A 26,005-nucleotide genomic window follows, 5' to 3' on the forward strand; every position below is an offset into this window, starting at 1 on the left:
CCTGTTTCGCGCTTCAACTTCCACAAACCCATACGGCGACACCCCTTTCCGTTGTTCGAAGCACAAGCAGGATACATGATTCTCATAGGATACACCATACTCGAGGCTGAGAGGTTGAAATAAATTGGGGAATTTTTGTTTAACTCTGATTTGGTACTTGGCGTATATGAAGGTCTGTACAAAGAATTCTTTCTCTATTACTTTGTACAAAAATTTGGTATAATGTATGTGAAGATGTGGGAAGGATCATTAGATAATTTGATAGAACCTTAGGTGATTGATCTTGTAATTGGTCTATTGGAGGAACACAAGTCCCTTTTGGAGTTGTGATTTTTGTGTTTTCCCAATTTTATGATTTCAAAGACAAAGATAAGTTGGTTTAATTCGAGGAAAACCAAACCTCCATAAGACACAAGTGTCAAGCAATTTTCTCCTTTCTCCTTCCCCTCCACAACAACATAAATACAAGAAAATAAGATGTTCACCTGAGCCAATCATCTTCTCCTAGTCAAGTCCTGCAAAACAAAAAAGGTGGGATGACACAACAATTGAAAGAATTGATGATTTTACTAGCAGACATTAAGTTTACAAGAAAAAAGGAACACATAACACTTTGTTTAGTGTGATGTCTAGATTAAATGGTATGGTTCCAATGGACATTATAAGGGCAAAAGAATCGATAGATAAATTGACAATAGGTAGGGATGATTTTGTTGTAGTAGTGAAAAGTGTATGGTCAAGTGTAATGTGATCAGTGACCCCACTATCTAAAATCCATGGCTTGGTAAACACAGAATTGATTGAGGCAACATAAGAAGTAAACAGACATTAGGCGTTTGCATAAGCATCGCTATTACCCGAGGAGTGATTTGAATTCATTATGGAAAAGACTTGGGCCAGTTGTTGGAGTTGGGTTGTAGAAAGACCATGAAGGGGATTAGCCAAAGTAGGTTGTTGATCTAGAGTCCGGGTTTCACAATTGAAGCTGGATTGGTTCTTTGAAAAAGAGGTAGTGTCTGTTGCATGTACGGTCGAAAAACCACACGAATTCCTGGAGTGTTGTCCCTGATAGGATCGGTTGTTATTATGTCCACGATTCTGCCCTTGTGAATGCCTGTTTTGCTGGCCTCCTCTATTATTGGGAAACCAAGTTTCATTGTTGAATTTGCAGTGGTCATTCATATGTCCGTGCTTACACAGTGGCTGCAATGAAATTTAAGCGTTCGACATTCTTCAATTGTGTGGCCTTCTCGATTACAGTGACTGCAGTGTTTTGAATGGTTGGAGATATTATGAGACTAACCTTACACAGCAGCAATAATAGAAAAGTTGTCCGTCGATTCGGATCCCAACTGACGTTGTGTTTCATCCTGAACAACAAGTGAATTGGCCTCACTCCGATACCATCATAAGAAACGGAGAGCAAGTGGTTGAATAGAATTGTTATTCTATCCATGGGAATATTACAATATATATGTACAAACATGAAAATCAATTTCTACGTCAATCCTATCTCTACATCAATCCCTACATCTAAGCCTAAAGACTTGTAACCCATAATTATCAGGATTCAACTGTATATATAATAGAAAAGAGAATAATGGAGAATAAATCCTAATTGACACAGGGATCATATCCCGTAATAGAGGTAAGTTTCAAATTTATATTGGTCATCTTAGATTCACCTTGTTTTGTAATTGTACTAAATTATTTATATGGGTTCTTCTTCTTCCATCCAAGGTTCTCCAGATCTGAAAGCTTCAAAGGAAGTTGTAGATTATTTGGGAACCATCCATCATGAGTTTAATTTTACTATTCAGGTACATAACTTGATGTTTTCTTAATCTCAATTAATGGTACTAAATATCCTGGTTTAATTATGTTTATGTGATGTGATAGGATGATATCGATGCCATTGACAATGTTATAAACCATATTGAAACTTATTGATGGATGGCAACATAGCACATTATCATGGAAAACGAATTTTCATGGCGAAGATCATAGTATTCATGGTTTAAGATATACTACAAAAGCATACCTTGATTTCCATGAAATTGAGTGTAATTCTTGAGTGATTGAGCGCAAAATCCAGAGGGAGAGAGAACAATTTTCATATATGTTGCTTGTTGTCACAACAATGGTGCTTTTAGGGGTTGTAACTTGTATTGGAGAGTTACAACTCCCCCTTGGTTCAAATCCCAACTGATATGGTAGTTGGTAACCCCTCATTAGAGTGGTTTGACCCCTCTTGGGTGCCCACTCCAATGGCACCATGGCTAGCCAATGCTAGCCATGCCAATATCTCCCAGTCACCCATGATGGGCTCAAACACATCTCTCCTTTCATTTCAAGGTTCATACTTACAAACAACCCATGCAACCAACATACTTCGAAAGCTCATTGCTATACATTTGTTAGGAATATATAGCCGTTCGACTAATTGGACAACTCCAATCAGTATAATTTTTATGCAGTACTGTAACACTCGGGAAAAATTTACCAAGTATGTTAACGAACTTTGTACTCATATGGGTTATTATAGTGGTCCACGTTTATTATTTTTTTAAGGAAAATAACAAATTTCTCTGACTAGTGCCATGCAAATGAGTAAGAAAATGTAGGTTGGAATTATGATTAGCAAAACTAATCAAGCGTTGTATATGTTAAATTAAGAAGTGCATATTGGGCCATGAAGGCATAGAATATATGTATATATATGTGTGTGTATATATATATGTCTATGAATATGTAAGTAATAGTTGTGGTGTAACTTGAAGTTAAAAAGGAAGAGATCAAGTTAAATGAATGGGTAAGCTTTGCCGTATTTATTGAATGAGTGAATGAATGAAATGATTACTTGTGCATGTGAGGGACACTTGTCTAGCAAGGGAGAATAAGGTGTTAATATTGAAAAGTTATGGCATGAGAGGGACACCTGTCTAGCAAGGAGGAAATGATGTGTTTATCTACAGTTGTAAGAAATATTGTTGTTAATATAAAGAGAGGAGAGTTGGTTAAGTAAAGAAAATTCACTCGGCAAGAGAATTAAACCGAGAGAGAAAGCAAGTAGAAGCTAGACCGAGAGAGAGAGAGAGTGGAAGCCGTAGGAAGAAGGAGATTTCAAGATCAAATAGAGTTAACATCAAGGTAAGGCTTGTGTAAAATTATTTTGAGTGAAATAGAAATTTTTGTAGAAATCCCTCTAATGAATAGGGAACAATTCTTGCTAGGGAATACCAAGGAGTAACGAAGAAACTTCCAGTGGTTTAAAAAGGAAAGGAAAGGTAATTTTACTCAAACTTTTGAGGTTGGTATAATATTATGTGATGATTTATGGGAAGATTGGAGTTGTATACTAAGTTGGTGAGTTTAGAAAGTAACATGCAAACATGCAAATCCAAAGTAATGAATAAAATCTAAGACATGCATGCATGGGTTTGTAAATAAAATATATATATATATAAATATATATATTACCAAGAAGAGTAGTCCAAAAAAAAAAAGAGAAACCGATTATCTATATATTCTTAAATATATGAAGTGTTGGGAAGATTAAGGATTTATTCTCTGGGTGATTACTAAATTGTCATGCATAAGTAGAAAACAATATATAGATTACGATACTTGAGTGAAACTAAAAAAATAAATATTTGGCTAGGAACCGAGGACGTCGGACCGAGTCTCTCATACAATAAAAAGAAAGGGAAGGCACTCACAGAAAATTGAAAGTATCGGCAAAGGTGAGGGTTATCACTGCTAATACATTCAAAATGTTTTGATATGATATACAATGAGAATGCTTTGATGTGATATGTGATTTATTTGATAAGATAAATACTTTATCAATAAAGAAATTGTTATTTGCGATAAATACATTTTATATGTGTTTGAATGCCGAATTATGATTTGCGATGAATTTTGAAAAAAAGATACCTATTTACATTTATTGTAAATTGAAAACTGAGTTATCTTGGAAGACGATTATGTGATGAATGAGAATTGACTATAAAGTTTCGAAAAAGGAATTTTACATTTGAGAATATGCAAATTGGTGCATGTTACTAAAATTCCTGCTAAAATGCTATTTGATACAAATATTCCTATGATTTCAAACTCCCTGTGCTGAATTTCCTTGAATATGTGGAAATGGAAGAATATGATTATTTTGTTTGTCTGTGCACATGGTCGCCCCAACCTTGGCCCGGTTGTGGTTTCTGCTAAGTAGTCCCAAGGTGTGACTAGAGTGTGTGGTCGGAGCGATTTTACTCCCACACTATGTAAATGATTTATTTCCATGATCTTTCAGAAGGGAAAGCATACCGGTGGGTACCCCACATACTAACTGGATTGACAAATCTGGAAAAAACCATAAAGTGGGGGTGTTAGAATCCATTGAATGGATTTATAATTTGGAATGTTAGACAAGGATAATTTGTGTTAAAATATGAGTTCTATGAAATTATAATTATTACCTTCAAAAGAAGTTTGAACTCTGTGTTGTGATCTCGTTTACATTCTATACGAATTTATATTTTTTGTTTGCTCAAATGATTTTGATAAATGTTTGAACTTGACTCTGATTGGTTATTTTTAGCTTGGTTAACCCTCCTGCATGTTTTCCATACATGTAGATTAACGGGAGCTAAGTTGGGAAAGAACCAGGCTAAATAAAGATCGAGGTAGTGTAATAGATCTAGAGCTATGTAAACATATGCAAGGAATCTTGTATCAAGTACTTAAGTGTGTATTTAACTATGTTAAAACTATGGAGTATGTTTGTATTATTAGACACTTTAATGTATTGATGTTAGATAATGGTATTCCGATAATAAGGTTTACGGTACGCTATCTGCATGGACACGGGTAACTGGGAATATGTGAATAGTTACCGTGCCGTGTAATTACCCCTAGTGAAGTTTTGGGGTGTTACAAGTTCCCTAGATCATTCAGTCATATTCATATATCTCATGATCTCATAATCATTATTATTTATTTTCTCAATTATGACTCATCATATAGAATAATCATAATTGGTCGATTTGTGAATGTAACGATAATATGACACAAGAAATTATCATTCTTTTCATCTAGAATCTCTTAATCTTCAGTTCAACTTGTTAATCTAGAAATGTTTCATTAGATCGAATCATTCATGATCATTGACAACATTCTAAGATAACAAGTATAAAACTAAAAATCTTGAGAAACAAACATAAGTCGTAAGGGGTACTCATTCGAGGTAAACTAATTAAGCTCAAAGGTCTCACAATCTATGGAGATCGAGAATACCGTACAGATGATAGTTCAGACACACTCATAATATCTAAATTGAGTTCCCATTCTACTTTTTTTTGAAGAAATTCTCATAACTCTCATCTTGCATTAGAGACAGATATAGTGAAACGTGGGTCTTTTCACTTTTGGGCATAACAAATTTTATGACCTCATCTTAACTCTAGTTAAGGCGACAATCACATTTTAAGATTTGAGCTTTCACTCACTTAGATAATAAGCTTAAAATTGTCTCATCTCTATTAACTTCAAAGTAATAGAGGCGATTACCCGTATAAGAGAGCTAATAATCTATTTGTTTGACATACATTTTTCATCAAAACAAATTATGCACTAAGTATTATTCTAAGCATGTAATTTTACAATGAATATATCACAAAGATACTTTTTATTGATGAACATGTTGGGAAACACATAGAATATTCAGTACATCACGATCTACTTAATCCTAGAGATTTGACATGTCCAAGGAAGACATCTCTAGGAATTGGTTTCATCATTGGATCTGCAACCATCTCATGTGTAGATAGGTATTGGATGTTCACTGCTTTTCATGCTACCATGTCTTTTATGAAATTGTACTTTGTATCTATGTGTTTAGTTTTACTATGATATTTGAGAACTCTTGTATATGCAATTGCTATTTGGCTATCATAGTAAACCAACACAGGGTTTGCAACATTGGCATTTATTCCCAAATGATCCAAAAATCTTTTAAGCCAGATGACTTCTTGTACTACAGTTGAAGATGCTACAAATTCAGCTTTCATTGTGTAGAAGATTATACACGCTTGCTTCTTACTTCTCCATGATATGGAGCCGTTATTTAGTAAGAAGAAAGAACAAAAGGTGAATTTTCTTTCATCCAAATGTCCTCTCCAATCAGCATTAGTATAACCTTCTAGATACATATCAGTTCCTTGATAGCACAACAAATAATCCACAATACTTTTTAGATACCTCAAGAGTTAAGATTCTCTTGATAGCTTTCCAACGTGCTTGACTTGGATTGGATTGGTATGTACTTACTGTTCCAATCATAAAACAAATATCAAATCTTGTACACATCATTGCGTACATTAGGCTTCGAACTACACTGGCATATGAAACTCTTTCCATTTGCTATTTTTCTTGTGGAGTCTTTGGGCACAAACGTTGGCTCTTTTGTATAGGAATGTCAATGGTTTGCAATCTTGCATATTGAATCGTTCAAGAACTTTCTTGATATAAGATTCTTGTGATAGAGTCAACAATTTCTTTGAAAGATCTCTCGAAATCTTAAGTCCAAGAATATGCGCGGCTTTACCCATATCTTTCATTTCAAAGTTGGAGGCTAACCAACTTTTAATGACATTGAAAAAATCCTTATCATTTCCAACTATTAATATATCATCAACATAGAATGATAAGATAACAAACTTATCTTTGGACCTCTTGACATATACACAGTGGTCTTCGTCAACCATGATGAAATCATATGACATTATAACATTTGTGAAAATGTATATACCATTGTCTAGAAGACTGTTTAAGGTCATATGTCGATTTCAATAATCAACACACTTTATTTTCTTGGCCTTCTATTATGAAACCAACGGGTTGTTCCATATTGATTTCTTCTTCTAATTTTTCATTGAAGAAGGCAGTCTTTATAGCCATTTGATGTAATTCAATATCCAAACTTGTTACTATAGCGAGAATTAAGCAAATTGAGGTAAATCTCACTACAGTGAACTTTTTTTCCTCATAATCAATTCCTTCCTGTTGAGTATACCCTTTCACCACAAGGCGAGCTTTATCTCTTTTGATTGAGCCATAGGCCTTTCGCTTGATTTTGAGAACTCACTTGGTCCCAATAGCTTTGCATCCTCTTGGTAAATCAACCAATTCCCAAACTTTGTTAGATTTCATAGACTCCATCTCTTCCTTCATTGCTTGAATCCATTTATCCTTAGTAGGGTATGAAAGAGCCTCTTTTACATTCTTTGGCTCATATTCGTCTTGTGGAGTAACCATAAAAGTTTCCCCTTCAATGTCAAAACATCGTTGGGGAATTGCTTTACGACTTGTCTGTTGCAATTGCGATGGTTCAGACAATAACTCATTATTGTTTTCATTACTCCTACTAGGATCAATATTCTCTCTCATTGACTCATCGAGCGGTTGCAATAGAGACTCGTCAGAAATGATATTCCCACTTCTCATATTACTCCTACTTGGGTGAGATGATGATGGTTGATTTTCTATTGAAGGACCGCCCTCTCATATTGATCATGTGTTTGAAATAGAGATAAGTCTTGACCTATCCCACCCTTCTTAGGAAAGATATTTTCCAAGAATGCAATGTCCCGTGATTCAAATTCAGTTATACTCTCACTTTCTTGTTCTCCTATAAACACATACCCTTTAGATTGTTCAGAGTCCCTCTTGGACCCAATTTCTCATATTTATGGGAGGGTGCATGTGTATAGGAAACACAACCCCAAGGTTTAATAAAGTTTAATTCAGATTTTTGACCTGTCCACAACTCATATGGAGTGGAAGCTAATGATTTTGAAGGTACTCTATTAAGTATGTAGGATGTAGTTAACAAGGCGTCTCCCCGAAAAGAGATTGGCAAATTCTCTTGTGCCATCATAGATGTAACCATTTCAACTAAGGTTCTATTTTGCCTTTTCGTTACACCATTTTTGTTGTGGGGTGTAGGAATAGTCAACTGTCGCTGTAATATCCTGACTCAATTATACACTGTTCATAGTACTTTGACGCGTTAATCGAGGTGGAATGAATCTTAGTGATAGTGAATCGGGATTTGGGAAGAATAAAAATTAAATCATGATAAAAATATGAATATATTTTTAATAAATGGGGGATTTAAAAAGAAAATTTTTGGCTCGAGAATCACTTAAATCGGATTTAAATTGGATTTATTATGAATTTTTGAAGTTAATTGGAACATTTTAGTTAGGGGTGTTTTTGAAAGATGAGTGTTTTTGAAAGTAAAAGATTATATAAAAGAAAAATTAAAATAATTAAAAAATAAAAAAAATTGCAAAATAGCCCTCTTCCTACGATTTTCTCTCTCTCTCTCTCTCCTATTTCTCACTTTTCTTCACGGTCACCAACTGTTTTGACGATTCCGGCTACGGTGGTGGTCGTGGTTGGTACCAAAAGAAGCGTATTGACGAGACGAGTGTAACCCAACTTGAATCAGGTTGAATAGAGCTCCGGTTTGGGAGAAATCTGAGATTGAAGTTCCGGCTACTGTGAACTTTCTTTGGTTTGGCTTGATTCAGGTACCTATGAGTTCATTTCATCGAGCTTTTCAATTTGGTGTAAGATTTGGTAGGTTTGGGTCGCCGGATCGCCAGCGGTGGTGTTGAATGGGTTTCGGTCGAGTTGAACGAGTCAGGGCGAGTTGATTCGGTTGACTCGTGTGTTGACCGGTCTGATCCAGTTTGACCCGGTTTGACTTGATTTAACCCGGTTTGACCCGATTTTGACCCATTTCACCCCGTTTGACCCGGTTTTGGCCCATTTGACCAGTTTGACCGTTGACCGTTGCCAATAGCTGACCAAACTTATTTTAACTGTATTTTCGTATATTGTGTTTTTCGATGTAGACGGTGATCCCGGTTGAGATTCGGAGCGGGTTGACTTTCTGAGTCAGGGGTTTGACGAGGACGCGTGCGTGGTATTTGCGTCCTAATTTCCAGGTAGGGGTTTCCGTGTCTTTCACATGTGGTTATAGGGTTCCGGTTTCACGGACTCTTATTGTTTTATGGTTTTGTCGATTTTCGGGGGTGGAAACGCGACCGGTTTGTATGTTTTATATGTATTCTCTGTTCATTATCATTATTGGTATGCTTTTAGGAGTGAGGTGATTGGAGGTGGTTGATGTACACTGTAGGACCCATATAGGAGCCTAATATATTGGATTACGATGGATTATACAATAAACTGGGTACGTACCTGTAGACCGTCTGAGGTGAGGTGCATCACAGGGGACGCTCTATGGTGTAGGCTATGCTATCGGGATTTCCGATCCTCATCCAGTTTCGGTGTGGACCTGGACTGGGAGACACCCTACGGGGATTAAGGTGGGTCTAGGGGTGGATCATGGATTACTGGAGACTGGTGTTTGTGGTTACGATGTTGGATAGCCTTATCGGCTGTCATATTACTTGGTTGGATTACTGATAGTTACATATTTATTGTATTTTATATTATGCTTCATATTCCTTGTTTTCTTATTTCTAGATATCGGTGTTTCCTTTCTATGCCCTACTGAGCTTCTTAGCTCACCCCTCTTCTTGTTTCCCTTTCAGGTGAGTTGGATTTAGGTGATGATGGTCAGTGGTGGGAAGCATGAGCTGGTGTGTAGTCTCGAGTTGTTTCTTTAACAGAGTGTGAGGGCTTTGGGTATTGTATTTTGTATATAGTACATATTTACTCAGTTTGATCTCGGGTAGATATGTCTTTTTGTTTTCGCTGTTGTATAGATACCCCGATAGTTTTGGAGGGTGTATGTGTGGTATTTTGGAGAGACTGTTTATTTATATGTTTCAAGAGTTGTTTTCATTTTATATACTTTATTAGGTTTATATCTTGGATTAATGCTTGGTTCGGGGGATGGGGTCCCCTGCCGATCACGTTCTTGTGGAAATAGGTACACTTCGGTATACCTTAGGAGAGAGGGGCGTGATAGTCGCTATATTCCTTTTTCATCGCAGAGTTCTCTAAATTGATCAGATAAGTACTCTCTCCCTCAATCGGTTCTAAGAGCTTTTATTCTCTTGTCTAATTGATTTTCTACTAAGTTCATAGATCTTTTGAAACAACTTAATGCTTCAGATTTATGAGAAATCAATTAGACAATACCAAATCGAGTGAAATCATCTATAAATGTGATGAAATATATAGTTCCATGCCTAGCTCTTACATTCATTGGATCAAAGATACCAGAATGAATCAACTGTAAAGGAACTTCGGCTCTAATTCCCTTTCCAAAATGGTTTCCTTGCTGTTGTTTCAGCTAGGCGATGCTCGCATGTGGACAAATTAACTTTGTTAATTTTGCCCAATAAGTCCTCTTTGGCTAAACGATTCATTCATTGTTGGTCAATATGACCAAGTCTAGCATGCCACACATTCACATCAATATCAGAATCATTTGATGATGCAAACAAGGAATAACTAGCATTAACAACATCCACAGTATTGTTAAGTACAATAAAACCATCATGAAAGGATCCAAAACCAATAAAAGTTGTTCCTAAACAAAGTTCAATAGAGTTATTAGAGAAACGTAGTTCAAAGCCTAATTTAATTAATACAAGAACAAAGACAAGGTTTCGCCGAATTCCTGGAGCATAAAGGACATCATGCAGAAATAAGGGCCGACCACCACACATGTCTAAACGACGGGTGTCGATCCCTTTCACTTCCTCACGTTAATTATTTTCTACGTATATCCACTTTGTTCTAGCTGGGACATGTCTGTCTTTTGCTACATGGTCTATGGCTCCTGAGTCTTCTTTGGCTCAACACACGTGCGAGCAAAGTGACCCTTCTTGCTACAGTTAAAGCATTTCACCTTCTTGATGTCTATTTTCTTGTATTTCTTGGACTTACCATCCTTGCCTATTCCTTTATTAGATCCACCCTGATGTTTATGCTTAGAGCCCGAAGCTCCTTGAGCACTTTAACCGGCTATATAGGCCTTAGCATCTGGTCGGACCGCTTTGAGACAGTCCTTAAATACGGAGAAGGGGAGGAGCCGTTATCTATGTAATTACGGTCTTTGTTGGCCGTTGTTCCGGTCGAGCACTCTCTTTTCTTTGTCCAATTCCGTCTTACCAAACAAGACTCACTTCTGACCAACCCGCGAAGGCTAGCCATACGAAAAATGCTTGGATGATAAATAACTCAGGTGTTTACACGACTCTACTACCCAATCAATTATGTTCCACTTAATCCCTATTTCATGGCCACATATCTTTCCGCCTAAGGAATAGGAAACCTTTCTCCTGTTACATGAATCCAATTTTCATCTCTCCTATATTCCTACATAATAATTATGTCCCCGAAAACGGGTGAATAACGAGCCATACATATTAGATTTTTGGATAGGCATGTACAATCAATTCTAACTATACAAATAGAAAAAATTTCATCAAAGAAAAAAATGTCTTTCGAAGATGACGTCCCCTCTTTTTATGAGATTTATACCAATACCGGATTAAATCAATGCATTTGGCGAGCATCTGCAATATCGTTCATAAAAGAAGCTACATAAACTTCAATGATTCCCACATATATACACAATTTATATATGATCTATAATCACAAAGATTAGATGTATTGAAATAAAACATAGTATTTCAATGCATGCACAGTGGAATATTTCGACAAATGAAATTAATTTAAAGAGAACTAAAAAAAACACATAAGCATACACATGTCCAATCCTACTCGAGTGGTACTAGTCTTAATAGATATTAAAAATAATTTTTAATATCTCACAATGTTTCACATGCTCCTAAATAATTTCTGAAAATTTTTCATAATTTTTTACCAACCAGAAACATTCTGCCTATTTGGCACAACAGAAACCGGAGCGGATCTGCTAGCGGCGCCGCTCCCGGCTTCCGCTGTGCCAAACAACACAGCGGAAACAGCGGATCCACTGGCGCTTTATAAGCTTCCAATTGGAGCTTATAAAGCGTTTTCGCTATCCTATTTATTTTTTTTTCAAAAAGTAAAACGTGGGGCCCACACTGGCCCCAATCATTGTACTTTATTAGTTTTTTATTAAAAAACAATTCGAACATACAGTCACATTAATATCTCTATTAATATATTATTCAAATAAATTCTTTATTAATATATTCTGTCTGTTCTGCATGTATAACAATTTATTACACATGGGACCCATGTAATATTAAATGTTTATTCATTTTCCTTTAAAATTTATACTTCAAATTTAAGTAGTAAATCACATTTATTAAATTAAATTTAAGATTAAATTATTAACAACATCATTTTAAAATATAAATTTTAATAAATTAATTATTTTATTAATAAAATTAATTATTCTTAAAATTATATTTATTATATTCATCTAATATTAAATTTAATAATAAATTTTAATATAAAAATCAAAAAATATAATATTATAATACTTTATTTCAACAGTTTTTCCTTTAGCGTCAGTTTTTAGTTCACCAAACACCTCACAACATATTTCACAGCTTTAAGCTCAGCATATTTTTCACAACATTTCCGCTAGCATTGAAAATTAATCAAGCTTTCCGCTCTGCCAAACAGAGCCAATTATTGTGCCAAAAAATTATTTAAAATTATGGAAAAATCAAAATTTTAATTTTGAGCATCTCGGTATTTTTGGGACAAAAATGACCACCCGGAGAGGACCCACCCCCTATGCCGTCATGTATGTAAGGGGTTGTTTGGCTGCATGTCTATTGACCAAAAAAGTCAACTGACTTGCCTAGGAGGAGAGTGGGCTCCACCTGTCACTTTCTCGGCCACCGTTCGCCACTAGACTTTCATACTTGACTAGATTTTTGTTCTAAATCTAATGGTGTGCTCGGATTTGTCAAAACTCAATCATGGAAAGGAGCGGAGCTACAGAGGGACCAGGGGGCCTGGATTTTGACAAAAACATTAGTACATATACATGTTAGTTGATAAATGTTACTAGGAAGGCATGTTGGTCTGATGGTATGCGTGTTGACATATCATTCTTCAGCCCTGAATTTGAGTCTGTTGGATTGCTGTCCATCATTAGTTTTTTGTTTTTTTATTTGTCTTTTTCTTATTGTTATTCTGCCTATTTTTCTGATTGACCTTTTCTTTTATAATTGTTAATATTGGTTTTAAAGTTGGTAAAATAATTAATAAAGGATGCATAATTGGTATTCTTCCTTATTCAATAATTAACTAATATTGTTTCTTATTCAACTTATTCATCTAAAAATTAAATCGAATCATATTTGTTTATTTTATTTAATTTCAACTCTTTGTAATATTTCATCTATTATGCATCATGACACAAACCTTATTGGTCATAGATTCAATTAAAATGATTATAATATAATAAAGTTATATTTATTGTACTAAATTTTAAGAATGAAAATAAATAACTCAAAACAAATTTCCCACAAACCTTCAGCCCCCCTCACATGAAATCCTGACTCCGCCCCTGACCATGGATATGACACTTTCACCCACAAGAGTGGACTTTGCATTTTAGGGTCATCTTCAACCTTATGAAGAACCCTAATTTCTATAAATTTTTAAGCTTCATGCAACTAACTTTGGAAGCTTATTTCTCCCTCATTTCAAGTTCGATTTTAACATACAATATACCATTTGAAAGCTTATTTTACATAATTTATTAAATGTAAATGTAAAAACATAAAACGGTATAATCGGGAAATTACAAGGCCTCGATGTTATGGTTTTGTCATAATTTCTACAACTTGACAAAGAAAACAGTTTTTCGGGCTAACGTTGAGACCTATATTTCATTCGATTCTTGTCCAAAAATTATGTATCACATACTGTCGGAAAGCTTGCATTACATAATATGTAAATACGTAATCATCACAATAGCATGCATACATTACAAGAAATTAAAGTACTAACAAAAGCCGGGTTAAACATGATTTGAAGAATTTTCCAGAATTTTTCAAAAGTTTCAAACCTGAATTTCATCATTCCTAACTTGTTCCATACTATCTAGAACACATTCAAAGACCAATGACGGATGGCAACACATGCACATTATCATGGAAAACGAATTTTCATGGCCAAGTTCATAGTATTCATGGTCTAGGACATACTATAAAAGTATACCTTGATTTCCACGAAGTTGAATGTAATTCTTGAGTGATTGAGAGCAAAATCCAGAGGGAGAGAGAACAATTTTCGTATATGTTGCTTGTTGTTACAACAATGGTGCTTTTGGTGGTTATAACTTGTATTGGGGAGTTACAACTCCTCCTTGGTTCAAATCCCAACTGCCATGGAAGTTGAGAACCCTTCCTTGGAGTGGTTTGACCCCTCTTGGGTGCCCACTCTAAGTGCACCATGGCTAGCCAATGCTAGCCATGCCAACACTTATGATGATGTAAGAACCATAAGAGCAAGCACCCCGATGTTTCTAATTTCTCGAAAGATCAAGTCACTTGGGGTGAAGATGATTATCCCTAGAGAAGGGTCTGATGGGATTTTTGGTGGGTATATACACTTCCGCAAGGCACCTAACAAAGAGGAATTTCACTATGAAACCTGTCACAAGGTACCTAGATATTGACATTTAGATATTGTTTTTGTCTTGAACTAATATCTACATTAGAAGGTATAGGTATAAACTGATTCACTTTGGTTATGTTTCGATTTGAAGATCAAGGTCCTTCACCAGTATGATTGTTTGAGAGCTAACAAAGAAACATATGTTTAGGGGTCGGAAGCTCGAGTTCCTTTCTCAAATAAAGAATTCATTGATGTTGCGATGGTTGTTGATCCTGAGTGGAAGATGGTATGCAAATAAATTCTTCATTTCAAACCTTTTGATTCTTCTCTTGGAATTTTAATACTGTAAAAGGCTTTGTGTTTTGCAATGAATTTCAGATTAAGCCTGAACAAGAACGTATTGAGAAATAGATTCTTCAGTGATGACGATGAGCGTCCATATCTGTCGAAGGTCCAATTTAACTGATCGTACGTCCCCTTCAATTTCAACATGTGAAACTTTTTTCTTAAGCTAAAATGTCTCTTTTGATGCCCTGCAACATATTCTTTACATCCAAAAAGAACATTTTAGTGATGATGTTGGCTATAGTTGGATTGATGGGCTGAAAGCTCATGCAGTTAAAAATGTACATGTCATAACAATTTTTGTCAATAATTTAAATCAAAATCAAAGTCGTCAACAAATTGATTGTTTGTTCATAATCTATAACTTCAGATGATAGACAAGATGATGCAACATGCTGGGCACATCATCCCACATAACACCCCGACTACGAGAGAAGCATACTACTATAGAATGATTTTTGAGAGGCTCTTCCCACAGGTAATATTCCATCCAACCCAGTTACACTAATATTCAGTAAGTTGATGTTGTAGATGAAACAATCTGTCTGATAGTTGTTGGTGTAATGTGCTTCGAGGGCACTTTAGTATTTTACTCTTTATGTCTAAACTATGTCATTTTACTTTTAGTTGTTTAGGGTTTTATCCCTGCTGTGTAAGAATTAAGAGTAATGCTTGAATGAATTATCTTTTAGCCGTCTCTCTCTTTTGCACATTCTCTACAACTCTGTTGAATCCTTGATACAAAAGTCAACATGGTATTGGAGCTCCGTTCGATCTGTGTAAGGGCGTGAGTTCTATGAATCATTTTTTAGTTTTCTTTGGCTATCATGGCTGAAACGAAAAATGTCGAAGGTCTATCCTATTATGGTCTTCAATGGTCAAGAATATGACATCAGGGTTGTAAAGGTCAAGACATATCTTGAATCCATTGAAGTCTATGATGTTATTGAGAAGAATGGAGTCAATGAATGAGATTGCACATCATTTGCCGATGATGAATCTAATACCCAGTCTGAAACAGGCGTTGTATCAAAGAAGAAGAAGAAGAAGGAAGTTGTGTCAAAGATCAAGGCTAAGGCTAAGGCGAAGAGAAGACTTAAGAAGTGGGATAAAACTGCTCTGCACATCATTCAACACTCTATCACAGAAGGTATTTTTTCTATTCTTACTGCAAAACAGGCCTGGGAGACTCTTAGGGATGAATTCCAAGGGAATCCTAATGTTCGAAATGTCAGACTTCAGAAGCTTAGACGAGATTTAGAAAATATGAAAATGAAGGATTCTGAAAGCATCCTTCAGTATTATTCCAGATTGTCTGAAATCGTTAACAAAATGAGAACATATGGTGAAAAACTGACAGAAAGACGAGTAGTGGAGAAAATTTTGATTAGTTTACCCCCTAAATTTAACTCTATTATTGCCATTGAGGAGAGAAAGGATTTGGATGATTTATTGGGCTCTTTAAAGGCTCATGAATCAAGATGTGAAGGGGAAAATGATCTTACTGAAAGTGCTTTTAGGTCAAAATTAAGTGTGGGTAATGTTAAAGGTAAACAAAAAATTGAATGTAAAATATGTAATAGGCTACGTCACCTTGAGCAAGAGTGTTGGTTCAAGGGGAAGCCAAAATGCTCAAACTGAGGAAAACATAGGCATACTCAAAATAATTGCAGGTCAAGTCAGAAGGAAAATTTTGCTCGGCAAGGGGATGAAGAAGAAGAAATGGATAATGAAGAGGATGATGGCATGTTGTTCTATGCTTGCCTTCCAACCTCTAAAGTTGAAAAGGATGTCTGGTGCATTGATAGTGGGAACAATAACCACATTACTAGTATTGAGAGCATGTTTGTTAGTTTAAATTTTAAGAGGAAATCACATGCTAGACTAGGAAATGGTGATGTTGTGAGAGTAGAAGGTGTTGGAACTGTTGCTGTAAAAAGTAAAGGGCATTCCTCTTTGATTCAAGAAGTTATGTTTGTGCCAAAATTGGATGCAAATTTTTTGAGTGTGGGGCAGAGGATGGAAAGAGGATACACTCTATATTTTGAAGGCAGTGAGTGTACAATAAGCAAGGAAAGTAAAGTTATTGGTAGAGTTCAGATGAAAGAGAAGAGAAGTTTCCCCATTGTTTTTACCATTGATGAATATGCTCTGTCTGCTAAAGAAACTGATGATTTTGTGCTCTGCCATAAAAGGTTAGGGCAAATAAGCTCTGCTTTCATGACTAAAATGTCTAAAAAGAATATGGTAAAGGATTTTCCAGATGTCTCTTGTTTGAATAAGCTATGTGAAGGGTGTATGTAAGGGAAATTTAGCAGATTTCCTTTCAAAAAGATCAACTTTCTAGAGCTGAGAGAGCTGAGCAGTCTTTCGATCTTATCCACACTGATCTTTGTGGACCCATGCAAAATGCTTCTATTCAACAAAACAAACTTTATCACTTTCACAGATGACTTCAACAGGTTTACTTGGGTATGCTTTCTTAAAAATAAGAGTGACACTTTGAATGTTTTCAAGAAATTTGATGCTCTTGTGGAAAACCAGAATGAGAGAAAGATAAATTTTCTGAGAAGTGATAGGGGAATGAAATTCCTTTCAAAAGATTTTATTGATTTTTGTGATAAGGAAGGAATAGTTCATCAATTGTCTGTAGCTTAACCTAGCTAAAAGGAAAAACAGGACCATTATGGAGAAGGCATGAGCTATATGATGTGTGATAAAAACATACCAAAGAAATTCTGGACTGAAGTTGTATTCACTACAGTTCATCTCATGAATCTTAGCCCCACAAAAGTTCTCATTGATAGTACTCCTTTTGAGTAGTGGTTTGAGAGGAAGCCCACTGTCAAACATCTGAAAGTCTTTGACAGCCTATGCTATTTTCACATTCCAAAGGCCAAGAGACTAAAATTGCATCCAAAGGCTGAAAAAGGCATATTTATGGGGTATAGTATTGATTGTAAAGGATACAAAATATATATTCTCAAGTCTGAAACTCTAATCATCAGCAGAGACGTGAAGTTTGATGAAAGAGCCTCCTGGAGTTGGGATCAAAATCAAGATGTTGTGTCAAATAATGTGTCTCATGGAGTTAAAGTTAATCAAGCTGAGAATGAGAAAATTATGAATCAAATGCCAACAGACGAAGTGGATAAAGGTTTTAGTGATGAGCATGATTATGTTCATTCAATTCCTCAACAAGATTGTGACTCTGATGGTTCAAAAGTGTCTGAATCTCTTGTGATAAAAACTTGATCTCTTGCAGATATTTATGAGAAATGCAATATTACCTCTATAGACCCTGTGAGTTATGAAGAAGCAAAAGGAAACAGTGTATGGAGAAATGCTATGGATGAAGAAATTCGCATGATTGAAAAGAATGAGACATGGGAGTTGGTGGATTTACCTACAGGCAGATCTATCAAAGGGGTGAAGTGGATTTTTAAAATCAAATTAAATGCGGATGGTACTATATAGAAGCATAAAGCAAGACTGGTGGCTAGAGGTTTTGCTCAGAAGAAAGGAACTGACTATCAGGAGACTTTTGCTCCTATAGCCATGCTAGAAACAATCAAAACTATTTTTGCCCTAGCAGCGCAAAATAAGTGGAAGATATATCAATTAGATGTTAAATAAGTCTTCTTAAATGGTTATTTGGAGGAAGAAGTGTTTGTAGAGTAACCTCTAGGGTATGTGAAGGAAGGAGAACCCCAAAAGGTGCTCAAGTTGAAAAAGGCTTTTTATGGCCTAAAGCAGGCTCCAAGAGCCTGGTACAACAGGTTAGACAACTATTTCTTAAAGCAAGGTTTTAAGAGATGTGAGCATGAACATACCTTGTACGTGAAGAATAATCAGAAGCATGGTAAGTTGATTATTTCAGTTTATGTTGATGATTTAATCCTAACTGGAGACTCTAAACAAGCTCTACTTCAGTTCAAAGCAAACATGAAAACAGAATTTGAGATGAATGACATTGGTCTTCTTTCTTACTTCCTCGGCATGAAAGTTACTCAAGAACAGGGGAAGATATGTGTCAGTCAGAAAAAGTATATTGAGTCTCTTATTGAAAGATTTAACATGCAGGGTTGCAAGACTGTTGAAACTCCCATTGTTCCAAAACATAATTTTTTCAATTGTGAGGGCTCTCCAGATGCTGATGTAAATGAGTATAGATCCTTGATTGGGAGTTTCCTTTATCTATCTGCTACAAGGCTAGACATTATGTTTGCTGTTAGTCTCTTATCTAGGTTTATGAACATCTAAAGGACATCCACAAAGGAGGGGCAAAGCGCATTCTCAGGTATCTTCAAGGTACAAAGAACTTTGGGCTCACATATAAAGCTGTTGAAAATTCTAAATTCTGTGGTTTTTCTGATAGGGATTGGGGTGGATCTGTGGAAGATTTTAAGAGCATTTTTGGATATGTTTTTTTCTCTGGGCTCAGGTGCCATTTCCTGGTTGTCAAAATAACAAACCTGTACTACTAATCTACTACAGAAGCAGAGTATGTATCTGCTGCTATAGCTGAAAGTCAGTCCATGTGGCTGACATTTATTCTGGAAGAAATGGGTTTTCCTTCTCAAGGTCCAACTCTAATATCCTGTGATAACTTATCTGCTATTGCCATGAGTAACAATCCTGTTTTTCATGGCAGAAGTAAGCACATTGGTGTGAAATTTCATTTTCTCAGGGAAGCTTCTAATAAAGGAGATATTGTGTTTAAACATTGTGCTTCAGCAGATCAAGTAGCTGACATTTTCACCAAAGCTCTGTCCAGGGAGTTCTTTAAATTCAGATCTAATTAAGGTGTTCATGAAGTGTTAGCTGCAGCACATTAAGGGGAAGTGTTGGTGTAATGTGCTTCAAGGGCACTTTAGTATTTTGCTCTTTATGTCTAAAATATGTCGTTTTACTTTTAGTTGTTTAGGGTTTATCCCTGCTGTGTAAGAAATAAGAGTAATGCTTGAATGAATTATCTTTTAGCCATCTTTCTTTTGCACATTCTCTACAACTCTGTTGAATCCTTGATACAAAAGTCAACAATAGTCCTGTATTAATATTGTATGGTTATGCAATACTCGACTAGGCTAACCGTTCCTGGAGGAGCTGGTGTTGCTTGCAATACAGCCAAAGCCGTTGAGTGGGATGCTGCGTGGTCAAATAATCTTGATCCTTTGGGCAGGGCTGCTATTAGTATCCACCTTTCTGCATATGATCCAACTTCCACTGCAGGAGGGATTGTGCCAACAAATATGACCAAACAATATCCACTCTATGGTGCCCCTGGTCTAGCTATCAGAAGCTGATGGCCACCATCCTTCACAAAGCGGCAAAAAGAGATAGTCATGGTAGTGGAAAGGGGATGGCAGTGGCAATGGTAGCAACAGAGCTGATGTCTAAATAGACTTGGTGGAAAATATTTTCATTAAATTGAATGAGTAAAGTGTACAGCCTATACAGAGGTCTAAGTAAAGCAACAGTCATGAACAGAGACCAATCTGACATAGTTCAGTATATATAGACATACATACAACTAACCGTTATGAGACAAGTTAAATTTAAACAAAACTGGGCCTATTCTTTGAATTTATTGTTTGGGCTTGATGTTAGTTGAATTGTTGATGGGTTGGTCTTCATGATTTGATACAGTCTCTTTACGCCCTCGCAAGCTGGAGGGGGGAGAAGCCACTCCAAGCCTGGATCGAAGATCAACAAAACGAGCACAGGACAAAGACTTGGTGAGAAGATCTGCAAGCTGAAGAAGAGTGGAAATGTGTTTAACTTGCACAGAACCATTATTGAATAGAGCCCGGACAAAGTGAAGATCAATGACAATATGTTTCATACGGGAGAGCTTGACGAGATTAAGACTTAAATGACTGGCACCTTGATTTGCACAGTAAATTGAGGGAGTGTGAGGAAGGCGATAACGCAGTTCACGTAACAAATTTTGAAGCCAGATAACTTCAGAGGCAGCAGCGGCAAGGGCACGATATTCCGCCTCTGTAGAAGACCTAGCAACAACCCTCTGCTTCTGAGATTTCCACGAAATTAAGGTGGAACCAAGAAACACCAAATAGGCAGAAGTGGAGGAGCGATCATCAGGATGACCCACCCAATACGAGCGGAATACGCATTGAGGTGCAAGTGAGGATCTCCGTTGATATGGAGACCCATATGAATAGTGTCCTTGAGATACCGAAGCACTCTCTTTAGTAGAGTCCAATGAGAAGAAGTGGGATAAGACATGCACTGGGCAAGACGATTTACTGGAAAACTAAGATTCGGCCTTGTTAAACTTAGTTATTGAAGGCCCCCAATGATTCGTCGATAAGGTGTAGGATCAATGAGAGGTTCTCCATCTGTTGCACTAGTTGTAAAATGAGATAGTAGGGGCGTATGAACTGCCTTAGCACCAGCCATGTTTGCAAGATCAAGGATGTCATGGGCATATTTTTGTTGAGATAAAAACAGACCAGAAGATGTAGGTTGAACCTCCACCCCAAGAAAATAAGTGAGATCACCAAGGTCTTTCAATGAAAAAGATTCAGAGAGAGCCGTAGTAATCCTGCGAAGAAGAGAAGGATTAGAACTTGTTAAAATGAGATCATCTACATATACCAAGATATACATGAGATGTTGATTTTGGTGAAGAACAAACAAAGATGAATCCGCTACGGAGTGAATAAAACCAAGCTGTAATAGACAGTTGCTGAGGGCAAGATACCAAGCCTTTGGGGCTTGTTTGAGGCCGTAAATTGTCTTTTGCAATTTACGCAGGTGATGAGGTTGATGAGGATCCTCAAAGCCACGAGGTTGCCGCATGTATACAGTCTCGCGAAGGGAACCATACAAAAAGGCATTGTTAATGTCCAAGTGCTCAAGGTTCAAATTTCTAGAAACTACAGTAGTAAGCACCATGTGAATAGTAATGGGTCGAACGACTGGACTAAAGGTTTGAGTATAGTCAAGGCCAGGATGTTGAGCATAGCCTTGCGCAACCAGTCGTGTCTTATAACAGGCAATTGACCCATCAGGGTTGTATTTGAGACGGAAGATCCATTTGGATCCTTTTGGGCATTGCTCTGGTGTGGGGGGAACTAATGTCCAAGTCTGATAATGCATGAGAGCATTAAACTCATCTTGCATGGCAGCTTTCCATAAAGGGTTAGCAAGGGCACTTTTGACATAGCGAGGTTCAGGAGAGGCAGGGAGAGGATGTATAGTAGTAAGATTGAGTTTCTTAGGCTTGAAGATATTGTTCATAGAACGAGTTGTAATATGCACGGGAGGAGGTGAATGAGGGAGAGGAGAGAAAGATGAGACAGGATTGGCAGGTGGAATGACATCCGTGTAAGGAGGGGAAACTATAGGGGCAGTAGGTACTGGAGTAGATAGGAGAAAAGATGAAGAATTAGTAGCAGCAGGAGATGTCGAAGTAGGTGGGAGAGTAGAGGAGGTAGGATGAGTAGGTGATTGAATAAAGACCATAACTAAATATGCAGGTGGCTCAATAGGGGTGCGAACTAAGGAGTAGGTGAAGGAGAAAGGTGGAGTGAGCAATGGTAGAATTAGTGTAAGAAGGAAAGTGATGTTCATGAAATGTGATATGACGGGACAAATACAATTTATGGGTAGTAGGGTCAAAGCATCTATAAAAGCTTTGAGTGGTTGAATAACCAACAAAAAGACAAGGTGTAGATCTTGGTTCAAGTTTATGAGAGGTGTATGGCCTAAGCCAGGGATAACACTGGCAGCCAACAGTACAAAGCTTGATATAGTTAGGAGATTGATTAAAGAGGCGTTCAAAGGGAGTGAGAGAGGAATTTAGGGTGATGGGAAGTATGTTGATTAAGTAAGTAGCAGTTTGGAAAGCAAAACTCCAAAACTTGAAAGGGAGATTAGCTGAGTGGAGCAGAGTTCTAGTCGTCTCGATAAGATGACAATGCTTGCGTTCAGCCAATGCGATATGTCGAGGAGTATAAGGAGGGGAAGTAAACCAGCTAATCCCTTCTTGATTTAAGTTGGCTTTCAATTTTTGATATTCACCACCATTATTGGTGTAGAGAGTGCGAATAGGCAGCTGAAATTGTTTTTCCACCAACCGTTTAAACTGTAAAAAGACAGCAAACACTTCAGATTTAGAGTGTAATGGAAACAACCATGTATATCTTGTATAATGGTCTACAAAAATAACATAATATGAGTATCCATCAATTGATTTAACAAGATCAGGACCCCAAACATCACTATAAATAATGTGTAAAGGTGAAGTACTAGAGACAGTAGAGGGACCAAAAGGTTGTTTGTGCATTTTATTAATGGTGCATGAAGCACAATGCAAAGGAGTACAAGAAAGTTTCTGGGTACATGGTAGAGAAGCATGATGCATAACAGTAGAAAACATCTTAAATGAGGGATGGCCCAAACGATGGTGCCATCCATTTGACGTGGTCTTAGGGCCCGAGAGAGATGTAGTTCCAGCAAAACATTGTATTTGGGGAGGATCAAAATGGTAGACACCATTTGAGCAGCGACTTTAAGCCATAATATTACCCGAAAGTAAATCCTTAATAACACAATGAGAGGAGAAAAATTCAATAGATACGTCATTATGTTTAGTTAATTCATAAATTGAGAGAAAATTTTTGTTTAGCATAAGAACACAAAGAGTGTTGGTGACTTTGAGTGATCTTGTGTGTGTGGGTAAGTAAGTGGTGCCTGTGTGTGAAATTTCCAAACCTGAACCATTACCAAGTTTAATTTTGTCTGTGCCGTCGTATTCTGAGTGTATGGATACATTGTTGAGGTGATGAGTCATATTGTGACTAGCACCAGAATCTAGCAACCAAGAGTGAGTAGGATCAGCAGTGTGACCGTGTGAACTAGTCGAGGAAGCATAGTGCACTGTAGGCGGATAATTGGCTCCAGGAGCAGAGGGATAGGAGGGAGCTGGATTAGCAGAGATATTGAATTTGCAGCACCTATTAGCAGGGTGGCCAGGATGTTCACACAACTGGTAAACAACACGAGGAGGTCCTCGGCCCAGACCTCTACCACCATGGCCATGCCAAGAGGAATTTCCAGAACAAGATCCGTGTCAATTTTGAGATGATTTATGACCAGTTGATTGTGGAACACGAAAATTTCCTGGTTGCTTTTGAATGAAATTAGCGGTGGCCAAGGTGGTAGAGCTGGTGGGGTTTAAAAGATTGACAAAATTCTCTTGAGCAATTAAAACATCCTTTAGCTCTTCAAAAGAGAGAGCATTTTCACGAGTCCTATTGGACCCAACAATTCCAGTATAAGCTTCACTTAGACCATCAAGGATATACAAGGTAAGATCGTCCGAGGAGATGGGACTATCAACCAAGGCTAATTCATGAGCTATGCATTTAACTGACTGAAGATAATCAGTCATAGACATCTCTCCTTTTTGACAGCGAGAGAGTTGGGATTTGAGTTGAAGCACACGTGAACAGGAGCTTCTAGCATATAAGTTGTGAACTTGAGTCCACGCAGTTGCGCTAGTGGTAACATTACCAACAAGTGGTGAAACAGTGCCATCAATACTGGGAACTATAGCATGCAGAATAAACTTGTCATGCCGTTGCCAAAGGAGAGTAGCAAGTGCAGCATCTTTATCAGTGGTAGAGTCCTTATCAGAAGTGGATGCTGCTACAGCATAAACAGGGCAAGGAAAGGTACCATCAACGTACCCCAGAAGGTCATAAGCACTGAGTAAGGAGACAAAATGAAGTCTCCAAGAGCTGAAATTATTGGGTAATAGTTTCAAGGCTATGGGAGAAATAGCATGTACTGTAACAGTTTGGGTTGTGGTACCCAAACTAGAAAGTGTTAGAGTAGTAGAGGAAGAAGTAGTGCCGACGGTAGCCATGAGTGACTGGAGAAGAGACTTGGCGGAGTTCTCTAAGGCTTCGATCCCATAAAGAGACTTGGAGGAAAGTATTTTCGTTAAATTGAATGAGTAAAGTGTATAGCCTATATAGAAGAAGGTCTAAGTAAAGCAACGGTCATGAACAGAGACCAATCTGACATGGTTCAGTATATACAGACATACACACAACTAACCGTTGTGAGACAAGTTAAATTTAAACAAAACTAGGCCTATTCTTTGGATTTATTGTTTGGGCTTGATGTTAGTTGAATTGTTGATGGGCTGGCTTTCATGATTTGATACAGTATCTTTAGTGTCTATCTCCCTAATTAATCAATCTGCTTGTTAACCTGTGTATTTTATGTCATAACACTCCAGGTTCCCATTGTTAATGAAGGAGTCGGTGCTTACAAAACTGATTAATATCGTGATTACTTAAAGTTTTAATCCCAAATGTACTTCAATTAGTATTTTGGGGGTCTCCCATTGTTCATCAGATCTATCAACGATTATTATTGTAAACTTATCGGTTATTCTAAATGGGATTTGCACAATTTTTTGTTGATAGAAAGAAATATTTTTTTTGTTCTAGTTTTTTTTTAAAAAGAATGGCACCCCAGTTGGAGAGAGTATCCCCACATATGGTTCACAAACAAAAAAAAAGTTCTCATAAATGGACCAAATGGTGTTGGTATTTTACATCAGTACATGCATTTACAACCTTTCAATTAATTCGGCAAAGCACGGAATTCATGCATTTTGCCATTTTTCATATATAGGTAATTTTTTTTTTTGGGAAACGATATATAGGTAACTTTGGTACATGCATTTACAACCTTGGGAAAAGATATAAATAGAGAGACAACCTTTACAATATAAAAAGATCATGAAACCTTATATGGAAATTAAATATTTACAATGGTTTGGCCTTACATTTTTGGTTTAGGGCTATAATAGTTATCATCTCAGCCAACGACCCGTTGTTGGTAAGTCCTTAAATTCTAAACACTAAACATTAAATCCTAACTCTTAAACCTTAATATGAGATTTTATAAAAGAAAAATCATGATTTTGGAAGGGAATTTAGCCAATCGCGTAACTAAAAAAATTGTAAACATTTCATCAAGGGTTTGATGTATGTACCTTAAATTATAGGGAAATTTGGAGATAAGTCCATCCATTAAAAGT

At 36.8% G+C, this 26,005-nt stretch overlaps 1 protein-coding gene and 1 pseudogene across 2 annotated transcripts; both read left to right on the forward strand.

Annotated features, from left to right (window-relative positions):
* Window positions 1-1,277: 1,277 nt before the first annotated feature.
* On the forward strand, window positions 1,278-20,250 carry LOC119991513 (annotated as a pseudogene).
* LOC119990411 lies at window positions 15,591-19,905 on the forward strand. 2 transcript variants are annotated; one of them, XM_038836303.1, is made up of 3 exons: window positions 15,591-16,069; window positions 19,003-19,219; window positions 19,298-19,905. In XM_038836303.1, the coding sequence occupies exons 1-2, from the start codon at window positions 15,857-15,859 to the stop codon at window positions 19,180-19,182; spliced, it is 393 nt and encodes a 130-aa protein (XP_038692231.1). In that variant the 5' UTR covers window positions 15,591-15,856; the 3' UTR covers window positions 19,183-19,219; window positions 19,298-19,905. The 2 variants fall into 2 exon arrangements, with proteins under 2 accessions (XP_038692231.1, XP_038692230.1); XM_038836302.1 differs by having other exon boundaries at window positions 19,003-19,905.
* Window positions 20,251-26,005: the final 5,755 nt, after the last annotated feature.

The sequence above is a fragment of the Tripterygium wilfordii genome, chromosome 22, assembly GCF_013401445.1.
Source record: "Tripterygium wilfordii isolate XIE 37 chromosome 22, ASM1340144v1, whole genome shotgun sequence".
Taxonomy (NCBI): Eukaryota; Viridiplantae; Streptophyta; class Magnoliopsida; order Celastrales; family Celastraceae; genus Tripterygium; species Tripterygium wilfordii.

Bases quoted from the DNA above. Each gene is read 5' to 3' on its own strand.
- LOC119990411 (XM_038836302.1), top strand. From the start codon at position 15,857: ATGATGTTATTGAGAAGAATGGAGTCAATGAATGAGATTGCACATCAT. The intron at 16,070-19,002 runs GTATTTTTTCTA...TTTAACATGCAG, and splicing joins TCAACACTCTATCACAGAAG to GGTTGCAAGACTGTTGAAAC.